The 24,537-nt window shown below is 43.9% G+C and overlaps 1 protein-coding gene across 2 annotated transcripts in view; it reads left to right on the top strand.

Annotated features, from left to right (window-relative positions):
• The window catches only part of USP21 (ubiquitin specific peptidase 21), a 122,901-nt gene extending 115,524 nt beyond the window's left edge, over positions 1 to 7,377 (top strand). For both annotated transcript variants that reach the window (XM_030187823.1, XM_030187822.1), the window contains exon 14: positions 6,990 to 7,377. In XM_030187823.1, coding sequence (XP_030043683.1) covers positions 6,990 to 7,080 — 91 coding nt within the window. In that variant the 3' untranslated portion in view covers positions 7,081 to 7,377. The remainder of the gene's footprint in view (positions 1 to 6,989) is intronic.
• Positions 7,378 to 24,537: the final 17,160 nt, after the last annotated feature.

Here is a 24,537-nt window from a genome sequence, read left to right as displayed (position 1 = left end):
GGGAGGGCCCAAAAGTAGGGCATCCAACTGCAATTTGGGAGTGGCCTAGTGGTTAGAGTGGTGGACTTTGGTCCTGGGGAACTGGGTTCGATTCCCACTGCAGGCACAGGCAGCTCCTTGTGACTCTGGGCAAGTCACTTAACCCTCCATTGCCCCAAGTACAAATAAGCACCTGTATATAATATGTAAGCCGCATTGAGCCTGCTATGAGTGGGAAAGCGCGGGGTACAAATGTAATAAAAATAAAATAGATACTATTGGAGATTCTACATGGAATGTTGCTATTCCACTAGCAACATTCCATGTAGAAGGCTGCTCAGGCTTCTGTTTCTGTGAGTCTGACGTCCTGTACGTAGGTGCAGGACGTCAGACTCACAGAAGCAGAAGCCTGCGCGGCCACATTGGTGATCTGCAAGGGCCGACTTCTACATGGAATGTTGCTAGTGGAATTTTGCTACTCTTTGAGATTCTACATGGAATGCTGCTACTATTGGAGATTCTACATGGAATGTTGCTATTCCACTAGCAACATTCCATGTAGAAGGCTGCTCAGGCTTCTGTTTCTGTGAGTCTGACGTCCTGCACGTATGTGCAGGATGTCAGACTCACAGAAGCAGAAGCCTGCGCGGCCACATTGGTGATCTGCAAGGGCCGACTTCTACATGGAATGTTGCTAGTGGAATAGCAACATTCCATGTAGAATCTCAAATAGTAGCAACAGTGGAGGAGTGGCCTAGTGGTTAGGGTGGTGGACTTTGGTCCTGGGGAACTGGGTTCGATTCCCACTGCAGGCACAGGCAGCTCCTTGTGACTGGGCAAGTCACTTAACCCTCCATTGCCCCAAGTACAAATAAGCACCTGTATATAATATGTAAGCCGCATTGAGCCTGCTATGAGTGGGAAAGCGCGGGGTACAAATGTAATAAAAAATAAAACAGGAAGAAGTATCCATGTGTAAAAAGAAGGATGTCCTAAGTTAGACCTATTCCAATCAAGTCTAGGGTACAAAAAGGTGCTGTGATAGAGCAGCTGACCAAAAGAGGAATTAGGGCATGGCCCCCTCCTTAATCCCCCCCCCCCCCCCACCAGTAGTTGCTGTCCTCTTCCCAACCTCCTGAAAGTGAAATTGGATAGTAAAGCCAGGCTCTGTCAGCTGCAGGTATTATGGCCATTCTGAACAAAGCAGCAAGCAGGTCAGAAGAGTAGCCTAGTGCTTAATGCAGTGGACAGAAAACCAAGAGACACATGTTCAAATCCCACTGTACCACTTAATAAATTTTTTTTTCTGGGGCTCCCTCCAGGAACAGAAAAATACTTGCTGTACCTAAAGATGTAAGACACCAGCAAGCGAGAAGGCTATTGAAGTGATATACATTCAGGTACAGTGGGTATTTTTCTGTTCCTGGAGGGATCATATGTACAAAAAAAAGTTACAGAGGTATTTGAACCTGTGTCCCTTGCTTTACTCTCCACTAGGCTACTCCTTTGTTCTGCAGGGACATCTGTGTTGCCATTTTCATAAGAATGCTGCCAGACAGACATCCCTGTGCCTTGTTTCCCCCCATTTACAGTTTAAATATTTCAGTTTGTAAAATGGTTTTTCAGGCTGGACAAATCCAGCTTAAGGCCGTCCTTCTCACTTACTTTTGAACAGATAATCTGGATGTCTTTTCTGTTCAAAAAACTGCTGTGAGATGGACGTTATGAGCAGGACATCTCAATTCTGACTGGGACGTTTTTTCAAAAATGCTTCTCTAAGGGGTCCTTTTACTAAGATGTGCTGATAAATGGCTTGCTGTAATGTTGGCGCGGGTTGTAGGCCGTGCCAATCCATTTCTCAGCGCGCCTATAAAAAAGGCCTTTTTTTATTTTTGCTGAAAATGGACGTGTGGCAAAATCAAAATTGCCACGCGTCCATTTTGGGTCTGTGACCTTACTACCAGCCATTGACCTAGCGGTAAAGTCTCATGCGATAACCGGGTGGTAATGACCTACGTGCGTCAAATGCCACTAGGATATTAGGGGTTGTTGTATTTCCCTGTTTGGCCAATCTGCTGATCAAAGCACATCTCGGGCAGGGGTAAACATATCCACGTGCAATACCATCTGAATGCTGGTTAGAAGTTCCGATGTAACGTAACATATAACAAAAACATAACCTTGTTGTAAACTACTCAAAATCCAGTTTAATCCCATCACCCCATTAGGCATTCATAGAGGCCCTTCTAGACATATTCAAACAAAATACTATATTTTCATCAACAGTATAATGAAATTAACAACCAGGGTGAAGGGAGTACTGTTGCACATTTATGTAGCACTACAAGATGTACTGAGTGCTGTGCTGTACAGATACAGCAAAGAAAGAGACCTGCTAGATAGATAACGTTTGGGAACATATGGGCAGTGAGTAGTCAAGATGTTAGGTCAGCATTTTCTCCCTCTCCTTAACTTTCACTTATTGACAGATGGTTGGTCGCAGTGGAATCTTTAATAGAATCTATAATGAGAACTTTTGTCAGAGAGCAAATGGAGAGGAAGGTGAGGGTACTTGAGTAGGTGAAATTTTTAATTAATCTCTTGATGCTCAGGATATAAGGTCACTTAAATGAGCAGAAGACGCCACCTTCCTGAAGCTTTTGTAAGAAAAACAGTCAAAGGAGTGGGTGGATTGATGAGCATCAGAGTGGAAGGAAATCAAAGTAAATGTCATCAACAATTAATCTCTCCTGTTCTTGTAATCAAAATGAAAGCACAAATTTAACAGCAGTATTAAGAAATTTAAATATTTTAGCAGCAGACGACTTAGCTGAAGTGGCTGATCTAGAGAGCGAGAATCACTAGGAATACTGTATCACAGGACGGCTGAAAGACCCACCTGTCTTATTGGCTTTCCCTTGCCATTCTGACCTTGAACTTCGTTGTTCTAATTCCATTTCATCAGGCTACTGGCAATTAGGACTAACCCAATTATTTGTATTTGATTAGTCAGGACCAATGATCTTAAATGAAAAACAGAGCAACTTAAATTGTATTCTTAAAGTAACTGGAAGCCAGTGAAATGATTTTAATAAAGGAGTTACTCTCAATTTTGTTCTTATAGAGTATCAATTTTGCAGCAGTATTTCGTAGTAACTGAGACATATTTATAGATTTGTTTTTCTTTTGGAAGACCCAAATAAAGATTGTTACATTAATCCAATCTAGAAGATACAAAGGCATGAACAATTTTCAGAGCCTGGCCTCAAAACTAGTGCTGTTATGGTTCACGTCACTGACATGCAGAAAGAAACCCATCTCTGTTCAGCCTTTGGTTATCAGATTTGTCATGTTTGCTGGAAATAAGGGTCAAAAGAGAAGTTGTACATATCATCTTTTTATTAGACTAACTTAATATATCTTTGACAAGCTTTTGAGAGTTATCTTGTCTTTATCAGGTCAGTGAACTGCTTGCTTAAATTGAAGCATCTCATTAAGTAATCTGCAGTGTTCTTAGACTAATGAAAACTTCCTTTGATCTGTAGAGTGGAGAAGTAGCCTAGTGGTTAGAGCAGTGGTCTTAGAACCAGGGAAGCCAGGCTCAAATCCCACTGATGTTCCTTGTGACCTTGGGCCTCAAGTACAAGCTTTAGATTGTAAGCCCGTCGGGGACAGGGAAATACCTTGTGTACCTGAATGTAACTCACCTTGAGCTACTACTGAACAGGCATGAGCTAAATGTAGATACATTTATACTCCTGTGGGCTAATGTGTCTGATCTAGATGTTCATATGTTTGGTGATGATCGTTTAACATCCAGAGTTAGTGAACACCATAGCTTGTGCATCTCATACATAGTGGTGCAGCGCACCCGTTCAAGTTCCTTTTCTGCCTAAGGTGGTATTGGATTTCCACGAGATAATTATCTTGTCAACATTGTTCTTAACAGGTGAATTGGTCCTGTACAGTGTGGATTCAAAAGAACTATTGCCTTTTACTGGGACTGGTCTGAACCCTTAGAACAGGGGTGGGCAACCTCTGTCCTCAAGGGCCACAACCCAGTCAGGGTTTTCAGGATTTCCGAATGAATATCCATGAGATGTATTTGCATGCACTGCCTGCATCGTATGCAAATAGACCTCATGCATATTTATTGGGGAAATCCTAAAAACCCTGACTGGGTTGCTGCCCTCGAGGACCAAGATTGCCCACTCTTCTTTAGAAGGTCCACCTAATTTTTGTTTCCTTTGTTTGATTTGATTTTAATTACTTAATATAACACTTAATACAAATTGAGTTTTAAAACAGTTTACAATATATGTCGAACAGAAAACTTAGCAACTCCAACCACAAATAACAAAGAACTAGTTAGTCATATCATTTAGACACCCTGCCCTCCCCCCCCCCCCCGGACGAACATAGAATGCACACCGCGAGATCTGGAAAAGCAACAAAAATCATAATTATTCGTAATAAATGATTGAACATCCATTTCCCACCCAGAAGTCTATAACTTCAGAAAATTCAACAAAGAACTGCACAGTCGCGTAGTGAGTGAATGGAAAAAGGGGGTTCATAGTGATATAAATTGGTAATTTTCTTTCTCTCTTTCTCCTGAACTGACATACATTTCATAAGGAGGAGATGATGATTTAGTTTCTCTTAAACCAACCAAATTGTATGTAATTGGATATTGACTCTTGACATAACAGTGGATTTAGTCAGTCAGTCAGTCCTTCATAATTTCTTTGAAGGATAAAATCCAATTCTATCCTTCATAGGACTCTTATCTTTATTTTGTAGATTTTTTTTTTTGGAGATGGGAGATGGATCTCACTTAACATTATCGGCTTGTGTCTCACGTAGAATGTAAACCGCACTGAACCCTGGAAAGGGGATATTAGCGGTATACAAGAACTGGTTCATTAATCTCATCCCATGGCTTTTCCTACCATCTCTATGCTGATGACTCCCAAATCTACCTTTCTACCCCTGATATCTCACCTTGCATCCAAACCAAAGTTTCAGCGTGCTTGTCTGACATTGCTGTCTGGATGTCTCAACGCAACCTGAAATTAAATATGACCAAAACCGAGCTTCTCATTTTCCCCCACAAACCCACCTCCCCGCTCCCCCCGTTTTCTATTTCTGTTGATGGCTCTCTCATTCTCCCTGTCTCCTCAGCTCGAAACCTTGGGGTCATCTTTGACTCTTCTCTCTCCTTCTCTGCTCATATCCAGCAGACCGGCAAGACCTGTCGTTTCTTTCTTTACAACATCCGTAAAATCCGCCCCTTTCTTTCCGAGCACTCTACCAAAACCCTCATCCACACCCTTGTCACCTCTCGTTTAGACTACTGCAATCTGCTTCTTGCTGGCCTCCCACTTAGTCACCTCTCCCCTCTCCAGTCGGTTCAAAACTCTGCTGCCCGTCTCATCTTCCGCCAGGGTCGCTTTACTCATACTACCCCTCTCCTCAAGACCCTTCACTGGCTCCCTATCCGTTTTCGCATCCTGTTCAAACTTCTTCTACTAACCTATAAATGTATTCACTCTGCTGCTCCCCAGTATCTCTCCACACTCGTCCTTCCCTACACCCCTTCCCGTGCACTCCGCTCCATGGATAAATCCTTCTTATCTGTTCCCTTCTCCACTACTGCCAACTCCAGACTTCGCGCCTTCTGTCTCGCTGCACCCTACGCCTGGAATAAACTTCCTGAGCCCCTACGTCTTGCCCCATCCTTGGCCACCTTTAAATCTAGACTGAAAGCCCACCTCTTTAACATTGCTTTTGACTAGTAACCGCTTGTAACCACTCGCCTCCACCTACCCTCCTCTCTTCCTTCCTGTTCACATTAATTGATTTGATTTGCTTACTTTATTTATTTTTTGTCTATTAGATTTTAAGCGCTTTGAGCAGGGACTGTCTTTCTTCTATGTTTGTGCAGCGCTGCGTATGCCTTGTAGCGCTATAGAAATGCTAAATAGTAGTAGTAGTGATTTCATTTGATCTACAGCACTTACGACCCTAACCACATTACTGAGCAGACTGTAGATGGGCCGTTTCAGTCTTTATCTGCCATCACCTACAATGTTTTCCACTTGTATGATAAGACAAGGAGATATCAGCCAAGGAAGCCTTCCTCATCCTCATATAAACTTCTGCAAAGAAGCTATATTATAGATCCCCTGAGGAGAAAGCAGCACACACCCTTATAAAAGCCTAGAATGTTTTTTCCAGAAATCTTTGTGAAGCTGTCTGTGTTGGCACCATCAAATGATGACAGAGCTTGATGGCCTTGGATGACATCTTTGAGCACACGCCACAACCAGAGACACCATTCTGCAGGCCTGGCAACACATTCAGATTTTGCAATGATTGCTGTAAAAACAGATATACTGAGCCCTAGGGGTTAGGATGCGATTGTGCCAACACAAACAACTTCATGGAGAGTTCTAGAAAGGCCGCTGTAGGCATGGAATTGCCTTTGTTTATCCCTCCTCATGAGATCTGTAATATAACGTACTTCAACAACTCCATATGAGGATGAGGGAGATTTGTGTGCCTGATTGTTCAGCTGTCTTTAGAGAACACTCATTACAGGTAAGCAACTGTGTTTATTTGTCTATTGACTTTGTAAATGAATGCAGACCTGTACAGATGGAACTAAAGAAGTTTAAGTGACTTGCTCAGAATCACTCAAAGTCTGAGATCTTGGAAGTAGGGCTTTCCACGCATTGTTGAAATAAGAAATCACGTGATCTGAGTAAGGCTGTGCTGGGACTTGAACTTAAGCCTCTCATTCACCAGTGCATGATTGGTACTCCCTTTGTTGTTCTGGAAAGAAATGTAAATATGATAACAAATAAAGACCTCCGGGCCTGGATAGCTTTTGCCCATCTTTCTGTTGCGAGAGATCCTCCACACTTGTCCTGCATACAGAGCTGGGATGGAAATGTTCAAGTCTGATGCTATAGTGATTCATTTTTCTCTGGTTTCCTTTGTGGCAGGGTGTCTCCAATCCGGGAGAACCAGGTGCAGTCCAGTGAAGGCTATGTTCTCTTCTACGAGATGGATGACTCTCACTGGAAGAAACAATAATAGAATGAATAAAAGTATTAAATCATGACTGTATCTGAAATTTTACCTCAGAGACATCTATTTTTATGCCTTTATAATGATATTTGGGGTTTTTTAAAGAGGAACTCTTGGTGGGTATTGTATAGATTGTACATAAGTATTTTTTTAAAGTGAGTAATAGATCTTTTCTGAGATCCTTCCCCGCTGTGGAGAGACTGGTGAGGACCGTGATGAGGAAAAGGAACATTATCTGCCGAAAATTCTTTTGTAAATATATTATGGAAGAGCAAAGAGGCTGTAACTAACTTTTATGATTAAATTTACTAGAAAAGAAATGACTGTGTGCCTTCTGATTTTGTCATTGTTCGCATATTTCTGGTACATGAGAGGTTTTCTTATAGTGTGGTGGTGTTCTCACATAAAGGAAGAGATATGTCATGGATTAATGGGGATCAGACAAGTTACTTTCAAAACACACCATCAGTAGTGCAGTTCCACTGCTTGAGTATTCTAATCGAAGGGGATCGATGGGAGACTCTTCATTTCAAGGGTTCTAATATCTGCCTGTACAGTGTAAAGCTACTGCTTCTCTATCTGTCAGAAAGACAAGAGGAGGAGGATGAACCCAGAGCCAGCTTTAGTCCTGGTGACACCCATGTGTCCCTGTCTCCTGCCAGCATGCTGGAGATCCAAAGTCACAGAATGGATCTATAGAGAGGCATTATGATGATCAGTTTTTTTCTTCCTCTCTAGATCTATGGTGCAACTGCACTTTGAATATCATGCACACTTCTGGTCTACATTTTGAGTATTGTGTGTGCATTTCTGCTCACCTTATCTCAATAAAAGATAAGCAGACCTGGAAAAGGTTGATGGTTCACAAAAATGATATAGAGGATAGAAAGACTTAGCAGAGTAAGGCCCTTCAACTTAGATAAAGGTCCACTGGAGGGAAATAGGATATAAAGACTTGAACAACTCAGAGAAGGGAGCACTGAGGGGAAATAAGAGATTTGTAAAAATCACAAGGGAAGTTGAAAAGGTTGATGGACAGAGCTTAATTTGTTGCTATATTTGGGCCCATTTCAGTTTGATCCACTGTACATCCACCTCACCTACCTCCCACCACCCTGCAAGTGGTTATTTAAGATACTTGCCCATTTTATGAAAGTTTGAAATTCAGGACCCTGAGCTTCATGGGTCTCCTCTTCCTCTTGGCTGTTATATGAAACTATACCAGCTGATTATCACTGGTGGACAGGTGGACTTCTCCCCAGTTGCCATTACAACCACCAGATCCAGTGTCCCCTTTATTCATGGGTTCTATCACCTTTTGTCTGAGCACAGCTCAATGAAAGTGTCCACAATTTCTCACTACAAATTCTGCTGATGGTATGCTCTAATCCAGAGCTTCCCAAACTGTGGGTCAGGAGTAAAAGAACCTGTTTTGGGGGTCATGACCTAGGTGGGCTCTCCACAGATACGTCGTTTACCATTTTTCCTATACCGTCTCTATTTGCAAAGCAAGCCAGAATGGTTTACAATGTATAATACAAAAACAAATTATTATCTAAAAGAACTCCATAAAATGTATAGGAAAGAAAAAAACATTCCATTCATATGAGAAACATTGATTATTCACCCAAAATAAAATCAAACAACATAACCCAAAATATGTCATAAAAGACACAGTCTAATTTTCCCCTGCTGCAGGGTCCTGCCCAAAGGATTGGGTGAAAGGTGACTTTACTGGGAGCCAAATGCTAATTGAAAGAAGTAGGTTTTTAAAGCAGTGTGAAAGAGAGAGCAAGATCTTCCTAATCGAATAAGTTGAGGCAGTGAATTCCACAAAGCTGGAGAAAGGAAATAAAAAGCTGAAGCATGTGTGGAATCCCCAATGAGCCCTAGAAGGAGGTGATTAAAAAAAAAATCTATAATCAGTAAGTGACCAAAAAGTACAAGCTGGGTGTATAAGGAATAAAAGTCGCAAGGGGGTCACACAATTTTCTCTGAGGACAAGCAGGCTGCTTGTTCTCACGATTGGGTTGACATCCAAGGCGGCCCAGAAACTGGCAAAACTTTGCAAGCAAAACAAAAATCTCTCCAGAACGCTCCGCAGTTACTTTTTTTCCACGACTGAGGTGACACGGAGTTTTTCGCTGTGTTACCTTCGGCCCAGGAGATCATAGCTTTACCGCTTTCCCTTTTGCTTCTTCTTTTTCTTTAGTTTTTCTCAAAATTAAAAAATAAAGTTTTTAGTCTCTTATTTCCTAGTTTTCTCACTGACTATAAGTTTTCTTTCTTTTTGTCGCAGCCCTCTTTTTCCCTTTTTTGTGCCTTTTTAATTGGCACAATCGCGTCTTTTAATTTCGCAGCCACCATTTTTCCGTCCATGTCATCGAGGACACCCAGCGGCTTCAAGCATTGTACTCGGTGCAACTGGACCATCTCGGGTACCGACCCCCACTCGTGGTGCCTCCAGTGCCTTGGGGCCGATCATCTTCCAGCTGCTTGTAAGCTGTGTCCTTTAATGAAAAAATGGACCTAAGTGTCTCGGGAGGCTCAACGGGAAAAACGTTTTGCTGATCGGTCCGGTCCTTCGATATCGGCTTCGGTACTGAGGTCAGTGGTGTAGACGTTGAGGGAAGCATCGACTTCAAGAGCACAGGTAATGGCTGCCAAACAACCACATCGCGCTGGGAGCAGCGAGGCATTGAGTGGGTCTCCACCTGTCTTGAGGCCTACTGCTATGCAGGCCCCCCAGGACCAACCTTCGTCGGACCCGGCCCCGAGGAGGCGTGAGTATTCCACGTCCTCTTCGGTACCGAGGAGTCTCGATGACGGGCGTCGAGCAAAGGCTAAGAAGCACCGTCATCGATCTCCTTCCATGTGCGGTACCGAGAGCTCAAGGGAGCCGAGGGATTCGGCACCCGAGAAGCGTCGGCGCCGGGAGAACCACTCACCCTCTATACAGGAGGTACCAATGCGTCAGTCTTCTGGCAGCCTGGTACCGGCTCTCGAACCCCCTCAGATTCTGCCACCGGCCCCTAGCCTTCCGATGGAGGATCTCAACAAGCACATCAGGGCCCTTCTTCCAGAGCTTCTGGAGGGATTGCTGCGCCAGTCTACGGTGCCAGGGGTGCTTGCGCCTTCTGCACCGTCTGTTGAGGCGGCATCTGGTCCTTCGCCTGTGGTGAGGTCCCGGACCTCGGTGCCGCTTGCGGTATCGGCGTCGGCTGCCACCCGGGTCGACTCTCCTTCGGCAGAGGAAGCATCGCCGCAGTCCAGGCAGGGGTTGACTTCTCGACATCCCCCTCGAGGTCGTCGTTCCTCAACGTCGAGACAGGCTTGGGTTCGGGCTGCTCTTAGAGAGCTTTTGTCCGATACCGATGATGAGTGCTCGTGGGAGGAAGAGGAAGATCCCAGATACTTTTCTGAAGAAGAATCCTATGGGGTCCCCTCTGATCCTACTCCACCCATTGAAAGAAGGATGTCTCCGCCTGAGAGTCTTTCCTTTTCCTCCTTTGTTCAGGAAATGTCTAAGGATATTCCCTTCCCTATGGAGGTTGTGGATGAGCCCAGGGCCAAGATGCTCGAGGTCTTGGATTATCCTTCTCCACCTACAGAGGTGCAACGGCTCCCTTGCATAACACACTCAGGGAAGTTCTTATGCGAAACTGGTCGTTCCTGCTCTCTAATCCAGTGGTCCCCAAAAAAGCTGAGTCCCGGTACAGAGTTCACAGAGAGCTGGTGATGGTGAAGTCTCAGCTACCTAATGATTCTATGCTGGTGGATTCTGCTCTCAAGAGAGACAAGAGTACTAGAGACTATGCCTCAGCGCCCCCAGGCAGAGAGTCTAGGACCTTGGATTCTTTTGGTAGCAAGGCATATCAGGCCGCTATGCTCGCAGCCAAGATACAGACATACCAGCTCTACACGAGTGTCCACTTGTGGAACTCGGTGAGGCAACTGTCCAGTTTGGTCAAAGCGCTTCCTCCGGTGCTCGCCGAACCTTTTCACCAGGTGGTCAGGCAGCAGAAGGCATGTCGAAAATTCCTGGCCAGGGGTACTTGGCTAGCGGATTGCATATCCTTTACTTATGCCCAAGCTGGGCTGACTCTAGAGGGCCATGTCACGGCTCATAATGTCAGAGCCATGGCTGCTGCGTCAGTGGCTCACTTGAAGTCAGCTTCTATTGAAGAGATTTGCAAGTCTGCAATGTGGTCATCAGTCCACACATTCACATCTGCCTTCAGCAGGATACTAGACGCGACAGTCGGTTTGGGCAGTCGGTGCTGTAGAATCTGTTCAGGGTTTAGAATCCAACTCCACCCCCCTAGGCCCATTTCTGTTCTGTTCCAGGCTGCACTCTCACTTAGTTGTGTTTCTTTTCAGGTCAATCTCTGTTATGTCCTCGCCGTTGCAAGGCCCAATTGACCAATGTTCATTGTTTTGAGTGAGCCTGGGTGCTAGGGATACCCCAATCGTGAGAACAAGCAGCCTGCTTGTCCTCGGAGAAAGTGAAGATACATACCTGTAGCAGGTATTCTCTGAGGACAGCAGGCTGATTGTTCTCACAAACCCACCCACTTCCCCTTTGGAGTTGTTCTAGTTCTTTGGTTGCTTTTTATTAAACTGGCGATGCAACGCTCATGCCGCGGGTGGGAAGCCATTCGCGCATGCACGGTTTCCTGGGCCGCCACGGACGTCGACCCAATCGTGAGAACAATCAGCCTGCTGTCCTCGGAGAATACCTGCTACAGGTATGTATCTTCACTTTATTTGATTGTAATCATGGGGATACAGGCACAAAAAGATGGGGAGGCGCTGCTCTAATCCATGTCCAGCAGGTTAAAATCTCCTACCAAATATTGATTCAATTGAATAATAGACTTCAAAGATCACCAAATATTCATTAACAGAGAAGAAATTTTTTTTCAGATGCAAGTCCACGTATATTTGCAGTCCTACAAATTTAGCACTACCTTCAGTCTCAAAAACAACATTCCGTGAGAGAAATCAACCCATTGGAAGAGATCTTCAGCCTTGGTGGGGGGGGGGGGGGGGGGGGGAGAGGCTTAATAGGACAACTCTAAAATCCTCAACACAATGAAAACAAGCACAACTCACTTGCACCAACAAAAGTGGGAAGAAGACACGGAACTAACATGGATACAAGAATATGGACAAACATTCATAGAACTTCTACCTTCACCTCCCATTGGATACCTAAATTAAGATCCTGTATCAAACATGCATAACCCTCACCACCACACACACACCCACACAAGATCTGTACAGACCTCCCAGACATTTGCTGGAGAGGTTGTGGCTTAAAAGGAGATTTCAAACACACATGTCTCTGTTGATCACCCCACCCCTCACCTATCCACACCCATCCTGTTAGAATATCAATGATATGCTTTGATGTCCCCATGCATACCACCTACCCACCCCCATCCTCCCACCCTGTCAGACTGTCATAGTAATGCTTGAATGTTTTCACTTATATACACTGTCAGCTAGCACATTTGCTTATTTCCAATCTGACGAAGAAGGGCAACCTTCGAAAGCTAATCAAGAAATGTATTAAGTTATGTCCAATAAAAAAGGTATCATCTTATTTTCTTTTCCATGTTTTATTTTGTTTGATTTCTATTGATAACCTTAAGAGTGGACTAACACGGCTACCACACTCCTAGACACACATGGTGAAACTGCCCAAAGATACAACCATTCTGGGAGGCAGTGTGACCAAAAGCCCACAACTACACCAAGCGGGGCATTCCAATGGACTACACCCTGGTACTCCTAAGAGCAACAGCAGAGGCAACTCCCACCCTACTAGACAAAAATGACATGATCAACGTCATGCTCCCAGTGGCAAGAATTACGATTTTCACAGCATGGAGAGAAACCAACTTCCTCCCCCTACAGAAATGGAAATCAAAAATCTGCAACTCCTAGAATTGGAATGGAGTGCAGCAATAATGAAAGATAGAGAAGTAGACTTAAAAAAATAAATCTGGAAACCGCTCTTACAAAAGCAAGAGGAGTAGCCTAATGGTTAGTGCAGCGGGCTTTGATCTAGTGACCTGGGTTCAAGTCCCACTGCAGCTCCTTGTGACCTTGGACAAGTCACTTAACCCTCCATTGCCCCAGGTAGAAAAACTTACTGTGAGCCCTCTAGGGACACAGAAAGTACCTGCATATAAGGTGTACAGCACTGTGTACATCTAGTAGCACAATAGACATAATTAGTAGTAGTAGTAAAAGTTACCACACAAACACCTAACATACAGCAGAAAAAAAACACACCACCAGACAAAAGACCAGTGCATGCCCTCTCAGAAACTCCCTCCCTCCTTCAAGACTTAAAATCTCATAATGGAACAGTCACCAACCCAGGGGTCCCCCCATCTTCCCAAATACAGATGAACAAAGTCAACCTCAAAATGAAGAATATTCTTTTATTATAACAATGCAACTATTCAGACCCTCATATAAAAGGGCGCATAACCACAACCCAAGATAATTATGTTGATGTTTATTCCACATTACTAACAAGACTTGACTCTGTCTTAAAGTGATTATGTAAAAACGTTAACAAAACTCTGATACATTATCTGTTACCTCAAGCTGTTTATAAAACAAAAATAAGTTGTTAGCCATTTTTAACCTGATCTATTGGGATAATGTGAGATAAATAAATAAAACAAGAAATTAATGCCATCAGTATTATGCTCCACTGGGGGAACCAACTGCTAAATTAAGTTAAACGGGTATTATATTGTAACACATGGCAATAAGAGAGAAGAGACGGCTGAGGGGAGACATGATAGTGGAGGAGTGGCCTAGTGGTTAGGGTGGTGGACTTTGGTCCTGGGGAACTGAGGAACTGAGTTTGATTCATGGCACAGGCAGCTCCTTGTGACTCTGGGCAAGTCACTTAACCCTCCATTACCTGCCGCATTGAGCCTGCCATGAGTGGGAAAGCGCGGGGTACAAATGTAACTAAATAAATAAATAGAGATATATAAAATAATGAGTGGAGTGGAACAGGTGGATGTGGAGCATCTGTTCACGCTTTCCAAAAATACTAGGGGGCATGCGATGAAACTACAGTGTAGTAAATTTAAAACAAATCGGAGAAAATGTTTCTTCACCCAACGCATAATTAAACTGTGGAATTCGTTGCCGGAGAACATGGTGAAGGCGGTTAGCTTGGCAGAGTTTAAAAAGGGGTTAGACGGTTTCCTAAAGGACAAATCCATAAACCACTACTAAATGGACTTGGGAAAAATCCACAATTCCGGGAATAACATGTATAGAATGTTTGTACGTTTGGGAAGCTTGCCAGGTGCCCTTGGCCTAGATTGGCCGCTGTCGTGGACAGGATGCTGGGCTCGATGGACCCTTGGTCTTTTCCCAGTGTGGCATTACTTATGTACTTATAATAACAGTCTGCAACAAGGGATTTTTGTAAGAAAGCTAAAAGTTGTAAAATTGGAAGATTTCAATAAAAATAGTTAAAAAAAAAAAAAAAAAAAGCCTATCTGCACTTCCCCCTTCATTCTCACCCAGTCTCTGCCCAGTTCCTCTGTGTCAAAGGTCTGTGGACCACATCACTGGAGATGGAACAGCCATCATCACCTCTTTCCAAAATGAGCTGTGGTTCTGTCTCATTTCCCCATTCCCCCTTCCCCTTCTATTTCAGTCCCTTTGATATTATTTTTCCATAAAGAAATACTCTTCCCCCTTTTCTTCCCCCCTTTTCCTTCCTCAGCAGATGATACTCCATTCACAGGTGTCTTTGAGCCACAATTTCTGGAAGAACAGCAGTATCCAAGCCCGCTTCTGCTATATTAGAATTTAAGAAGCTGTCGAAAACCTGGCTATTCCAACTGGCATGTGATTGATGTTTTGCTTTTTTCCTCCTTCCTGGTATTTGCATCATTCCCTTCCTATCCTTTTGGCCTGCACCCCGTTTTCCCCTATTTCTGTTAGTCTTCATCCTTCGCTCACCTTCTTTTTAGCCTACTTTTCTTGATTAAATTGTAACTTGTTTTCTCCTCTTTCTGATTATTAATATTGTAAACCACTCAGCAGCACTCCAGTGTGTTTGGCAGTATTTCAAGTATCTGTAAATAAAATAAATTAACCGCCATTCATTAACAGCAAAGCAGGCTCCCACATCTAGAACTGCATTACCTAGACTTTGTGCTTTCCAGCTTTTTCTCCTTTGCTCGCACTCTGCCTTGCTCAAGAATAATGTAATGAAATCGTTGCTTTCATGATCTTCCCTACAGCTTTGCCTTTTATTTATTTTTTTTCTTTTCTTTTGTGGTGGCAAGGGTGGGTGGGGATGACGACAGCCTGAACCAGTGGGTTTCCTTTCTTTGTTTAAATGCCAGGCCACACATGGACTGTATTTCTCCTACAGAATCTTTTCTTTCAGTCACATGGAGGCCACTGTAGCCTTTTATTGTTCCGTATATGGTTCTGACCCAATTTATCTAAACTGGCCTTTATACTATGTTTTGAGCCCCATATTGAAGTATCCTACACGACAGTCTGTTTTTCTCACTTGCCATAAATAAGCAATATCTCTGAAAAGCCGTAGCCTTTTGCAAGGCATGCAAGATCATCTGAACTGCATGGAAGTCCTCTTCCAACCAGACCTCAAGTAAATTAGATTTGTATCTATTTTGGATCTGAGAAAGGTTCAGTTTAGAGAGTTTTAAAAAAATATATACATGTCATCTCATGTTCAGTGGTGGTTGTTGAATAATTTAATTTGGAATATCATCTAGGTCAGAGACCTGTCTTTGTTCTCTGATCAATTTGATGCTGCTTTCGACTCCTGACTTGTAACTTTTATCTTATCCTTATGTGTCCTTCTGTCTGTCCTTCCCTTCTCCTTTTTGGTCCTGTCTGTTTGTCCTGATTTAGATTGTAAGCTCTTTTGAGCAGGGACTGTCTTCTTCATGTTCAATTGTAAAGCGCTGCGTACGACTGGTAGCGCTATAGAAGTGATTTATAGTAGTAGTAGTAATTTGGTTTTCATTCCTGCTAGCTGAAGCTCCCAGTAGACCTTTACAGACACAAAACAGGAGAAAACTTTTAGTCAACAGATTGATAGAATTCAGGCTCTCCAGGTGACCCAGAGTTTGCTAGAATCTCTGGTATTTTCCGGCACCTGAAAATTCTCTAGTTACACATCCGACAGAACTGAGCTTCAAACACCTTCGGAAGCCTATGGCAATTCAATAAACATAGGTGGAAAATTAGCTGGGTGGCATAAAACGCTTGCTCTTGCAGAAGATGCTAGCTCCAAAGTAACTGCTTGACTCCGCAGTGTGAAGAGGTCTCATAGGAGCCCGCTCTCTGAGTGCCAGTGGGTGCTGAGCACCCCCAGTATTGAGTAAGCGCCTTCAGTATATCCAGGGTAGGTAATTTGTTTTGTTTGCACACCCGATCATTTTTGAAATGTTAGTGCCTGTGTGAATTACAAAGTATTAAAACGATGTATAACGTGGCCAAGAAAACATTTACTGCAATGCAGAATCTGTTTTCACTTTTGTGTCCTCTAATGTTGTAAGAAGTCAGAGGTCAGCCTGTGGCTTTGTCTGGTTCTGAGTTCCTTTCCTTGGTTCTGGATTCACTTCTTGGGGGCAGGAGGGTTTTGTAGCACAATAATACAACACACAAAGGTGGACTGGCCAAAGATATTTTATCTAGCAATAGGTTTAGGGCAGAAAGATAATACAGCACTGCTATGGCATACCTGAATGAATGAATGTCTGTGCTGAGCAGTGGGCTGTGTGTGTGGAATGGATGCAGGGAGGAGGAGGTGTAGAGATGTATCTGAAGGTGTGAATGTGTGTGTGTGTGGGGGTATGTATGCTTGTCTTTGTCCTTCTTTGTGGCGAAAGAGGCTGTCCGGGCTCCTCCCCAGGGCTTTTAAGCCCCGTTTCCTCTCCTCCCTCTCACAGCGGGGTGCCCCTCTCACGACGGGATCGAGCACACCTTGCCCCTCCCAGGGCGCCCCGCTGGCACGAACGCGCATGTCCCCTCGGTGCACGGCGCCATGTTATCTTCGGCTCCGTGCACCCGAGGGGGCACTACGCCTCTCTTTTCTTTGTGGGTTTAAATACTGAATTATTTTCCCACACACTGGTCTATGATATCATTTGGTTTGCTTTGATCCAATGTCTCCTGATTCACCAAGGAAGTGTGAATTCCTGTAAACTGGCACAGTTTATAGAGACAGTGGTTTTATTTCTATTGTTTTCCTGTGCAGATTCTGCTGCTTTATTGCTCTGAAGCACAGGTGTTAGGTGCCATCCTGTCTTTCCCTGACATTCCCAGAGATCAGACTATGAGGGGATGAGGGAATGTCAGAGCTGCTCTCCCAGAGGACTTATGGTGACACAGAGTAGGCCCTGAAGTAGGGTTTACCATCCTGCTTATAATCGAAGGAGAAAAACGCCCAAGTTCCGACCTAAATCGGGAGATGGACGTTTATCTCACAAAAACGAATAAACTGGTATAATCGAAAGCCGAATTTGGACGATTTCAACTGCACTCCGTCGCGGATGCGGACAAAGTTGATGGGGGCGTGTCGAAGGCGTGGTGAAGGCGGAACTGGGGCGTGGTTATGGGGCGATCAGAGATGGGCGCCTTTCGCCGATAATGGAAAAAAAATATGCGTTTTTAGCGAGAATTTAGGGCACTTTTCCTGGACCCTGTTTTTCCACGAATAAGGCCCCAAAAAGTGCCCTAAATGACCAGATGACCACTGGAGGGAATCGGGGATGACCTCCCCTGACTCCCCCAGTGGTCACAAACCCCCTCCCACCACAAAAAATGATGTTTCACAACTTTTGATTTTCACCCTCAAATGTCATACCCACCTCCCTGGCAGCAGCAGGTCCCTGGAGCAGTTGTTAGGGGGTGCAGTGGACTTCAGGCAGGTGGACCCAGGCCCATCCCCCCCACCTGTTACAATTGTGCTGCTTAATGCTTAGTTGTCCAACCCCCCCCAAACCCACTGTACCCACATGTAGGTGCCCCCCTTCACCCCTTAGGGCTATAGTAATGATGTAGACTTGTGGGTGGTGGGTTTTGAGGGGCATTTGGGGGGCTCAACACCCAAGGGAAGGGTGCTATGCACCTGGGAGCTCTTTTACCTTTTTTTTTGTTTTTGTAAAAGTGCCCCCTAGAGTGCCCGGTTGGTGTCCTGGCATGTGAGGGGGACCAGTGCACTACGACTCCTGGCCCCTCCCACGAACAAATGCCTTGGATTTATTCGTTTTTGACCTGGGCGCTTTCATTTTCCATTATCACTGAAAAACAAAAACGCCCAGCTCACAACTTGTCGAATAAAACATGGACGTCTATTTTTTTCGAAAATACGGTTCGGTCCGCCCCTTCACGGACCCGTTCGCGGAGATAAACGCCCATGGAGATAGACGTTTTTGTTCAATTATGCCCCTCAATATGTCCTCCAGGATTTTTAATTTTTAGGAAAATGTCCTCTTTTTCTTTTATGTGCCTATGACCAACACACCTACCCATATAATGAGAGAAACTATCTCTGGCTTATTTGTCAGTCTGAACACATGGGGGTGCTAAAGAGAGAGAAAGATGTTGCTTATCCCCTCTCTTCCCCTGATGGTTGAATCTGTCAAAGGAATTTTGTTCCTGCAGCACAACATTAAGCGTTTGTCATGCAAAGACTTTCTCACGTATTTCAATAGAAATCAAACAAAATAAAACATGGAAAAGAAAATAAGATGCTACCTTTTTTATTGGACATAACTTAATACATTTCTTGATTAGCTTTCGAAGGTTGCCCTTCTTTGTCAGATCGGGTTCTACATGGAACGTTGCTACTCTTTGAGATTCTGATGTGGAATCTTGTCATTCTTTAGCATTCCGGAATCTTGCTATTCTTTGGGGTTCTACATGTAGAGAGGTGTGGTAGCCGTGTTAGTCCACTCTTAAAGGTTATCAATAGAAATCAAACAAAATAAAACATGGAAAAGAAAATAAGATGCTACCTTTTTTATTGGACATAACTTAATACATTTCTTGATTAGCTTTCGAAGGTTGCCCTTCTTTGTCAGATCGGGTTCTACATGGAACGTTGCTACTCTTTGAGATTCTGATGTGGAATCTTGTCACTCTTTAGCATTCCGGAATCTTGCTATTCTTTGGGGTTCTACATGTAGAGAGGTGTGGTAGCCGTGTTAGTCCACTCTTAAAGGTTATCAATAGAAATCAAACAAAATAAAACATGGAAAAGAAAATAAGATGCTACCTTTTTTATTGGACATAACTTAATACATTTCTTGATTAACACCTCTCTTCACGTATTTCAGAAGCCAGCCAAAGTTTTTGAGGGATATGCACGCTTCTGATTAGTACGCTTGGTCTCAGACTCCGTCAAACTCAAATCCAGAAGTACTTGAAAAGTAGACTTTCTACTGCTGTACTTGTAAGTAAGTCACTGTTTGATGTGTGTTCATTAACTACGATTAAATATTTCTTTAGCAAAAGTAGCAACCATTTTAATTTTTCTGTCCTCTTTTTTTGGCTCTGCAAATATGGTGACTCTACCCTGAAGCCTCTGTTAGGCTAACTCTTAGGGCCTAAGGAAATGCTGACAAATGTCAGACAGGGCAGAGTAAGGAAGGGAAGGGAAGGGAAAATACTGGACTAGGGAGGTAGGAAGGAAAGAAAGAGGAGATGCTGGACTACTGGGAAGGGGAGTAGGGCCTTTTTAATTTATTTTATTTATTTGTAGCATTTATACCCCGCTCTTTCCCGCTCGATAGGTTCAGTGCGGCTTACAGAGTATGGTACAAAGTATCACAGAGGTTATACAAAGTATGGTACAAAGTATCACAGAGATAACACAGTTATATAGAGTAGGACAGTAGGAAGAGATGTGGGGGACAGGATTGGAGTATGGGTAGTGCTAGTGGTATGGATTAGGTTCGAGAATTAAGTTGGGTCGTTTGGGTAGGCTTGTTTGAAGAGGTAAGTTTTCAGCAGTTTTCGGAAGGGTTAGGTGTTCATTGGTTGTTCGGATGTGTCGTGGTATTGCGTTCCAGAGTTGGCTGCCTATCACGGAGAAGTTGGATGCCTAGTAGGTTTTGTATTTGAGGCCTTTGCAATTGGGAAGATGAAGATTGAGATATGTTCGAGAAGATTTGGATCCGTTTCTGGCTGGCCTTGAGTCACACCCCTGGGAGAGGTGCATTTCTGAAGGTTCACCCAGGGTCCTGAAGTATCTGTTTTCTTCCCTCTCGCTCGCTTTCCTTCTGCCTAAGTTATTGCCACTCTTTCTCAGCTCAAGATTCAGGAAACTTCAAATAGTAAAGAAAGAATTAGAAAAAATAGCACAGAAATAAGGGTTGCTCAATACTGGAGCGGGTCTTCATTGTCTCTGGCCTGCTTAATAGGACATCCTATATTGAGACCAGCTGTTTGTAACCTCAACAACCTCTGCGCACCATAGCTGATAAAATCCAAAATCCAGAGTAATAAATCAAACTATGCAAATCGTATCCTCTTCTTTGAAAAAAGGGGAGAGGTTTCTAGCATTAAAGGCAGCAGTGTTCATCCTATTTAAAAAAAAAATGACCTTCATTAAATGAAGAGTTTTAAATAAGTATAGACTAGTATCTAATTACTAAAGTTAGATAGGCTGATGTGGCACACTAACTTAGATTCTTAGATAAATTGTATTACCCAGACACCTTTAGAGTCCTGCTTTAGGGGAGGTCACATCACAGAGACAGAAGTCGATGACCTGCGCAGTGATCTGGACCAGGAAACTACTTATCTCAAGCTGCTTTTGACATGTAATATTATTCAGGAGGACAGAGGTTTAGAAACAAGCTACAAGACAGTTCAGTGGTTCAGAAATCTTCTTTTTCAGTTGGTGAAACAAAGAATTAAATGGACGATTGATGCTCAAGCTTGGACCTCTGTTTAGGAGGGATATTGTCTCCTGTTCTACATTAGGCCTTAGAGAATACTGTCAAGTAATTATGGTGTTAATATTAAATGGTTGCAGACAATATCAGATTTATACAACAAGAAGAGACGATCCAGAGAGAGCAGGATGGAGACTGAACAATTGCTTACAAGCAATCATGGAGGTGGGAGGAGAGAACTTATAAGAAACCCCCCAAAAATAAGATTTATGGGTCAGTAATAAGGAATTGCAGGAAACTGATTAATTAATAAGGTAGGGTGGGGGATCTTCTTAATGCAAAAATGCATCCTGGATTCACATTTAAAAAGGGAATTTGCAAGACTCCAACATGTTTGTCAGCTTCTGCCATATCTAGGGAAAACTGAATTACAGTAGGAAAAACATTTTAGCTTTAAAGCTGGCATATCCTAATTGCTGCTAACGTTTTATCCTTATTCTACTGCTAAATTCATGTGTTGTATCTTTTAACCTTTGTAATTCATGGAAGCCACATTGTGTCTGCATTTGTGGGAAAATGTGGGGTAGAAATGAACCGTAAATAAATAAATAATATGTCCCCCATTTTCAGGGCAAGTCCCTACCATCAATATCCTTTCTCTTGTCCTCTCCTTTTCCGGTACATCCAGCTTTTATGTTGATGCGTGTTGCCCTCTCTTTTCTGTTTTCAGCCCATACCCCCTCCCCCTCCTAATATAGGACCGGCCCTTAATAGTGTATTACCTTCCTCAGTTACTTAGGGCCAGTCACATAGGATGGAGTCACAAAATGTATTGGATTGGTACAGCATCTCTAGCAAGAATGGCTCTGTGTGGGGCAGGAAGTTGATGCGCTATTAAGCATCACTCCTTTTGCTGGCCGCATGGGGGAGGGGGAGGAGAACAAGAAGGAGAAGAGATGCACAGAGGGCAGGCCATATTGCAGTCATGGGCCAATGATCAGAAGCAAATGCAGGCACTAGAGGCTCTGAACGTGCTTGCGGGCTCTGAACTAATCTAGCATGCAAATGTATGCAAAGCAGGGCTCTCAGCGCAAGTAGCATGCAAATGCAAGCTAAACCTATTCATCCCCAATGATCAGAGACCAACGTGCCAAAGATTGGCTCACTGGTCATGGCAAACCCTATGCCAGCTCGTAGCTCGTGTTGGGGTTTGCAGACCATTGGGGAGGAATGGTGAGCCCTGTCCAGCATGCATTTGCATGCTAGCAGGCCCCCATTCCCGCCAATGCAGCAGCCCTCCCGCAGGAACCTCGACCCGACCGACGACCACCCCCCAGCGACGGGGCTGGAGGTCCGGCGGATCTCCGGTCCCCCCCAACACAGGTTCGGGGGGGGGGGGCTGGAGACCCACCGGATCTCCAGACCCCCTAACCCCCCTCCAGCATTCCTGAGATGTCCCTGGTGGCCCAGTGGGCTGCGGTCAATCCCACCCCCACCCACCTGGTGGTCTTGTGGCTCTTCCCTTCCCCAAGTGTGCTGGGAAGGTGAGCCCAGCCCTGCTATACTACAGGGGGGATGGGACTTGATATACTGCCTTTCTGTGGTTACAATCAAAGCAGTTTACATATTATATACAGGTTCTTATTTTGTACCTGGGGCAATAGAGGGTTGCCCAGCATCACAAGAAGCTGCGGTGGGAATCAAACCCAGTTCCTCTGGTTCTCAGGCAGCTGCACTAACCCTTTGGCTACTCCTCCACTCCTAGGGAGGAGAGAGGACTTGTAGAGAGAACATTTTAGGAAAACAATGGAAGTGGGGATGTGACTGAGGACAACTGTGTGTGTATGTGTGAGGTTGGGGGGTAATACTAGAAAGTGAAGAGAAGAGAGACAGAATGTGAGTATGGAGAAAGGAAGAAAGACATGATGTAGGCAAACAGAACCTGGGATGGGAAAATGTGTGTTAGGCTTACATTTGGTCATTTTATTATTTTTATGCTATGAATGCAATACTAAGTTGTTTATATCAAGTTGTATCTATTGTACACTGTCTTGGCCAAGAAAGAAACAGGAAATCAAAAGGAGTGGCCTAGTGGTTAGGGTGGTGGACTCTGGTCCTGGGGAACTCAGGAACTGAGTTCGATTCCCACTTCAGGCACAGGCAGCTCCTTGTGACTCTGGGCAAGTCACTTAACCCTCCATTGCCCCATGTAAGACGCATTGAGCCTGCCATGAGTGGGAAAGCTTGGGGTACAGATGTAACAAAAATAAAATAGATACGATTGGAGATTGTACATGGAATGTTGCTACTATTGGAGATTCTATATGGAATGTTGCTATACCACTAGCAACATTCCATGTAGAAGGCTGCGCAGGCTTCTGTTTCTGTGAGTCTGACGTCCTGCATGTGCAGGACGTCAGACTCACAGAAGCAGAAGCCTGCGCGGCCACATTGGTAATCTGCTACTACTACTACTACTACTTAGCATTTCTATAGCGCTGCCAGGGTTACGCAGCGCTGTACAAGTTTAAACATGGGGAAGGACAGTCCCTGCTCAAGAGAGCTTACAATCTAAAGGTAAAAACTATGTAGTCAGTGTAGGTATCAGGAATGGGAAGGTGGTTAGGCGCCAAAAGCAAGGGAGAAGAGATGGGCCTTGAGTAAGGACTTGAAAATGGGCAGGGAGGGCGCATGGCGTATGGGCAACCTTCGAAAGCTAATCAAGAAATGTATTAAGTTATGTCAAATAAAAAAGGTATCATCTTATTTTCTTTTCCATGTTTTATTTTGTTTGATTTCTATTGATAACCTAGCACAGGTTGGAAAACTATTTTAGTTTCTGAAAGAGAATATTAATTAACCTATATAAAGATTCTGGGGACCAGAGCCAGAAGTATTATAGTCTGTGTGTATATCCTCAGGGAACGTTTTTATATTTAGAAAGGTCAGCGTGCCAAATAAGGGAGCATTCCCATATGTGCTAGGTATGTTCTTATGTACTGCTAGGAGTCAGGCATCACCATTTTATTCAATGGTGGAGGAGAAAGATGGTGCAGCAGCTTCAAGAGCGGTTGAGGGCTCCTATATGCCAGGTCTGTCCTTGATTCAGGCACTGACAGGAAAATACTACTACTACTACTACTTAACATTTCTAGAGCGCTACTAGGGTTACGCAGCGCTGTACAAATTAATAACTAAGGACGGTCCCTGCTCAGAAGAGCTTACAATCTAAAGGACGAAATGTCAAGTTGGGGTAGTCTAGATGTCCTGAGTAGAGGTGTTGTGATTAGGTGCCAAAAGCGACATTGAAGAGGTGGGCTTTGAGCAATGATTTGAAGATGGGTAGGGAGGGGGCCTGGCGTATGGGCTCAGGGAGTTTGTTCCAAGCATGGGGTGAGGCGAAATAATAAAGCCACTTCTGCCTGATGCAGAAAACTGGCGGCACACAGTTTGTCTGCACTTATTTTTTGTTCATGCTGCAGTAATTTGCATGCTATTAGTTTACTACATCAGAAGTGAAACTTTTTTT

The sequence above is a fragment of the Microcaecilia unicolor genome, chromosome 14, assembly GCF_901765095.1.
Source record: "Microcaecilia unicolor chromosome 14, aMicUni1.1, whole genome shotgun sequence".
NCBI lineage: Eukaryota > Metazoa > Chordata > Amphibia > Gymnophiona > Siphonopidae > Microcaecilia > Microcaecilia unicolor.
This window is presented reverse-complemented; position numbering and strand designations above follow the sequence as displayed.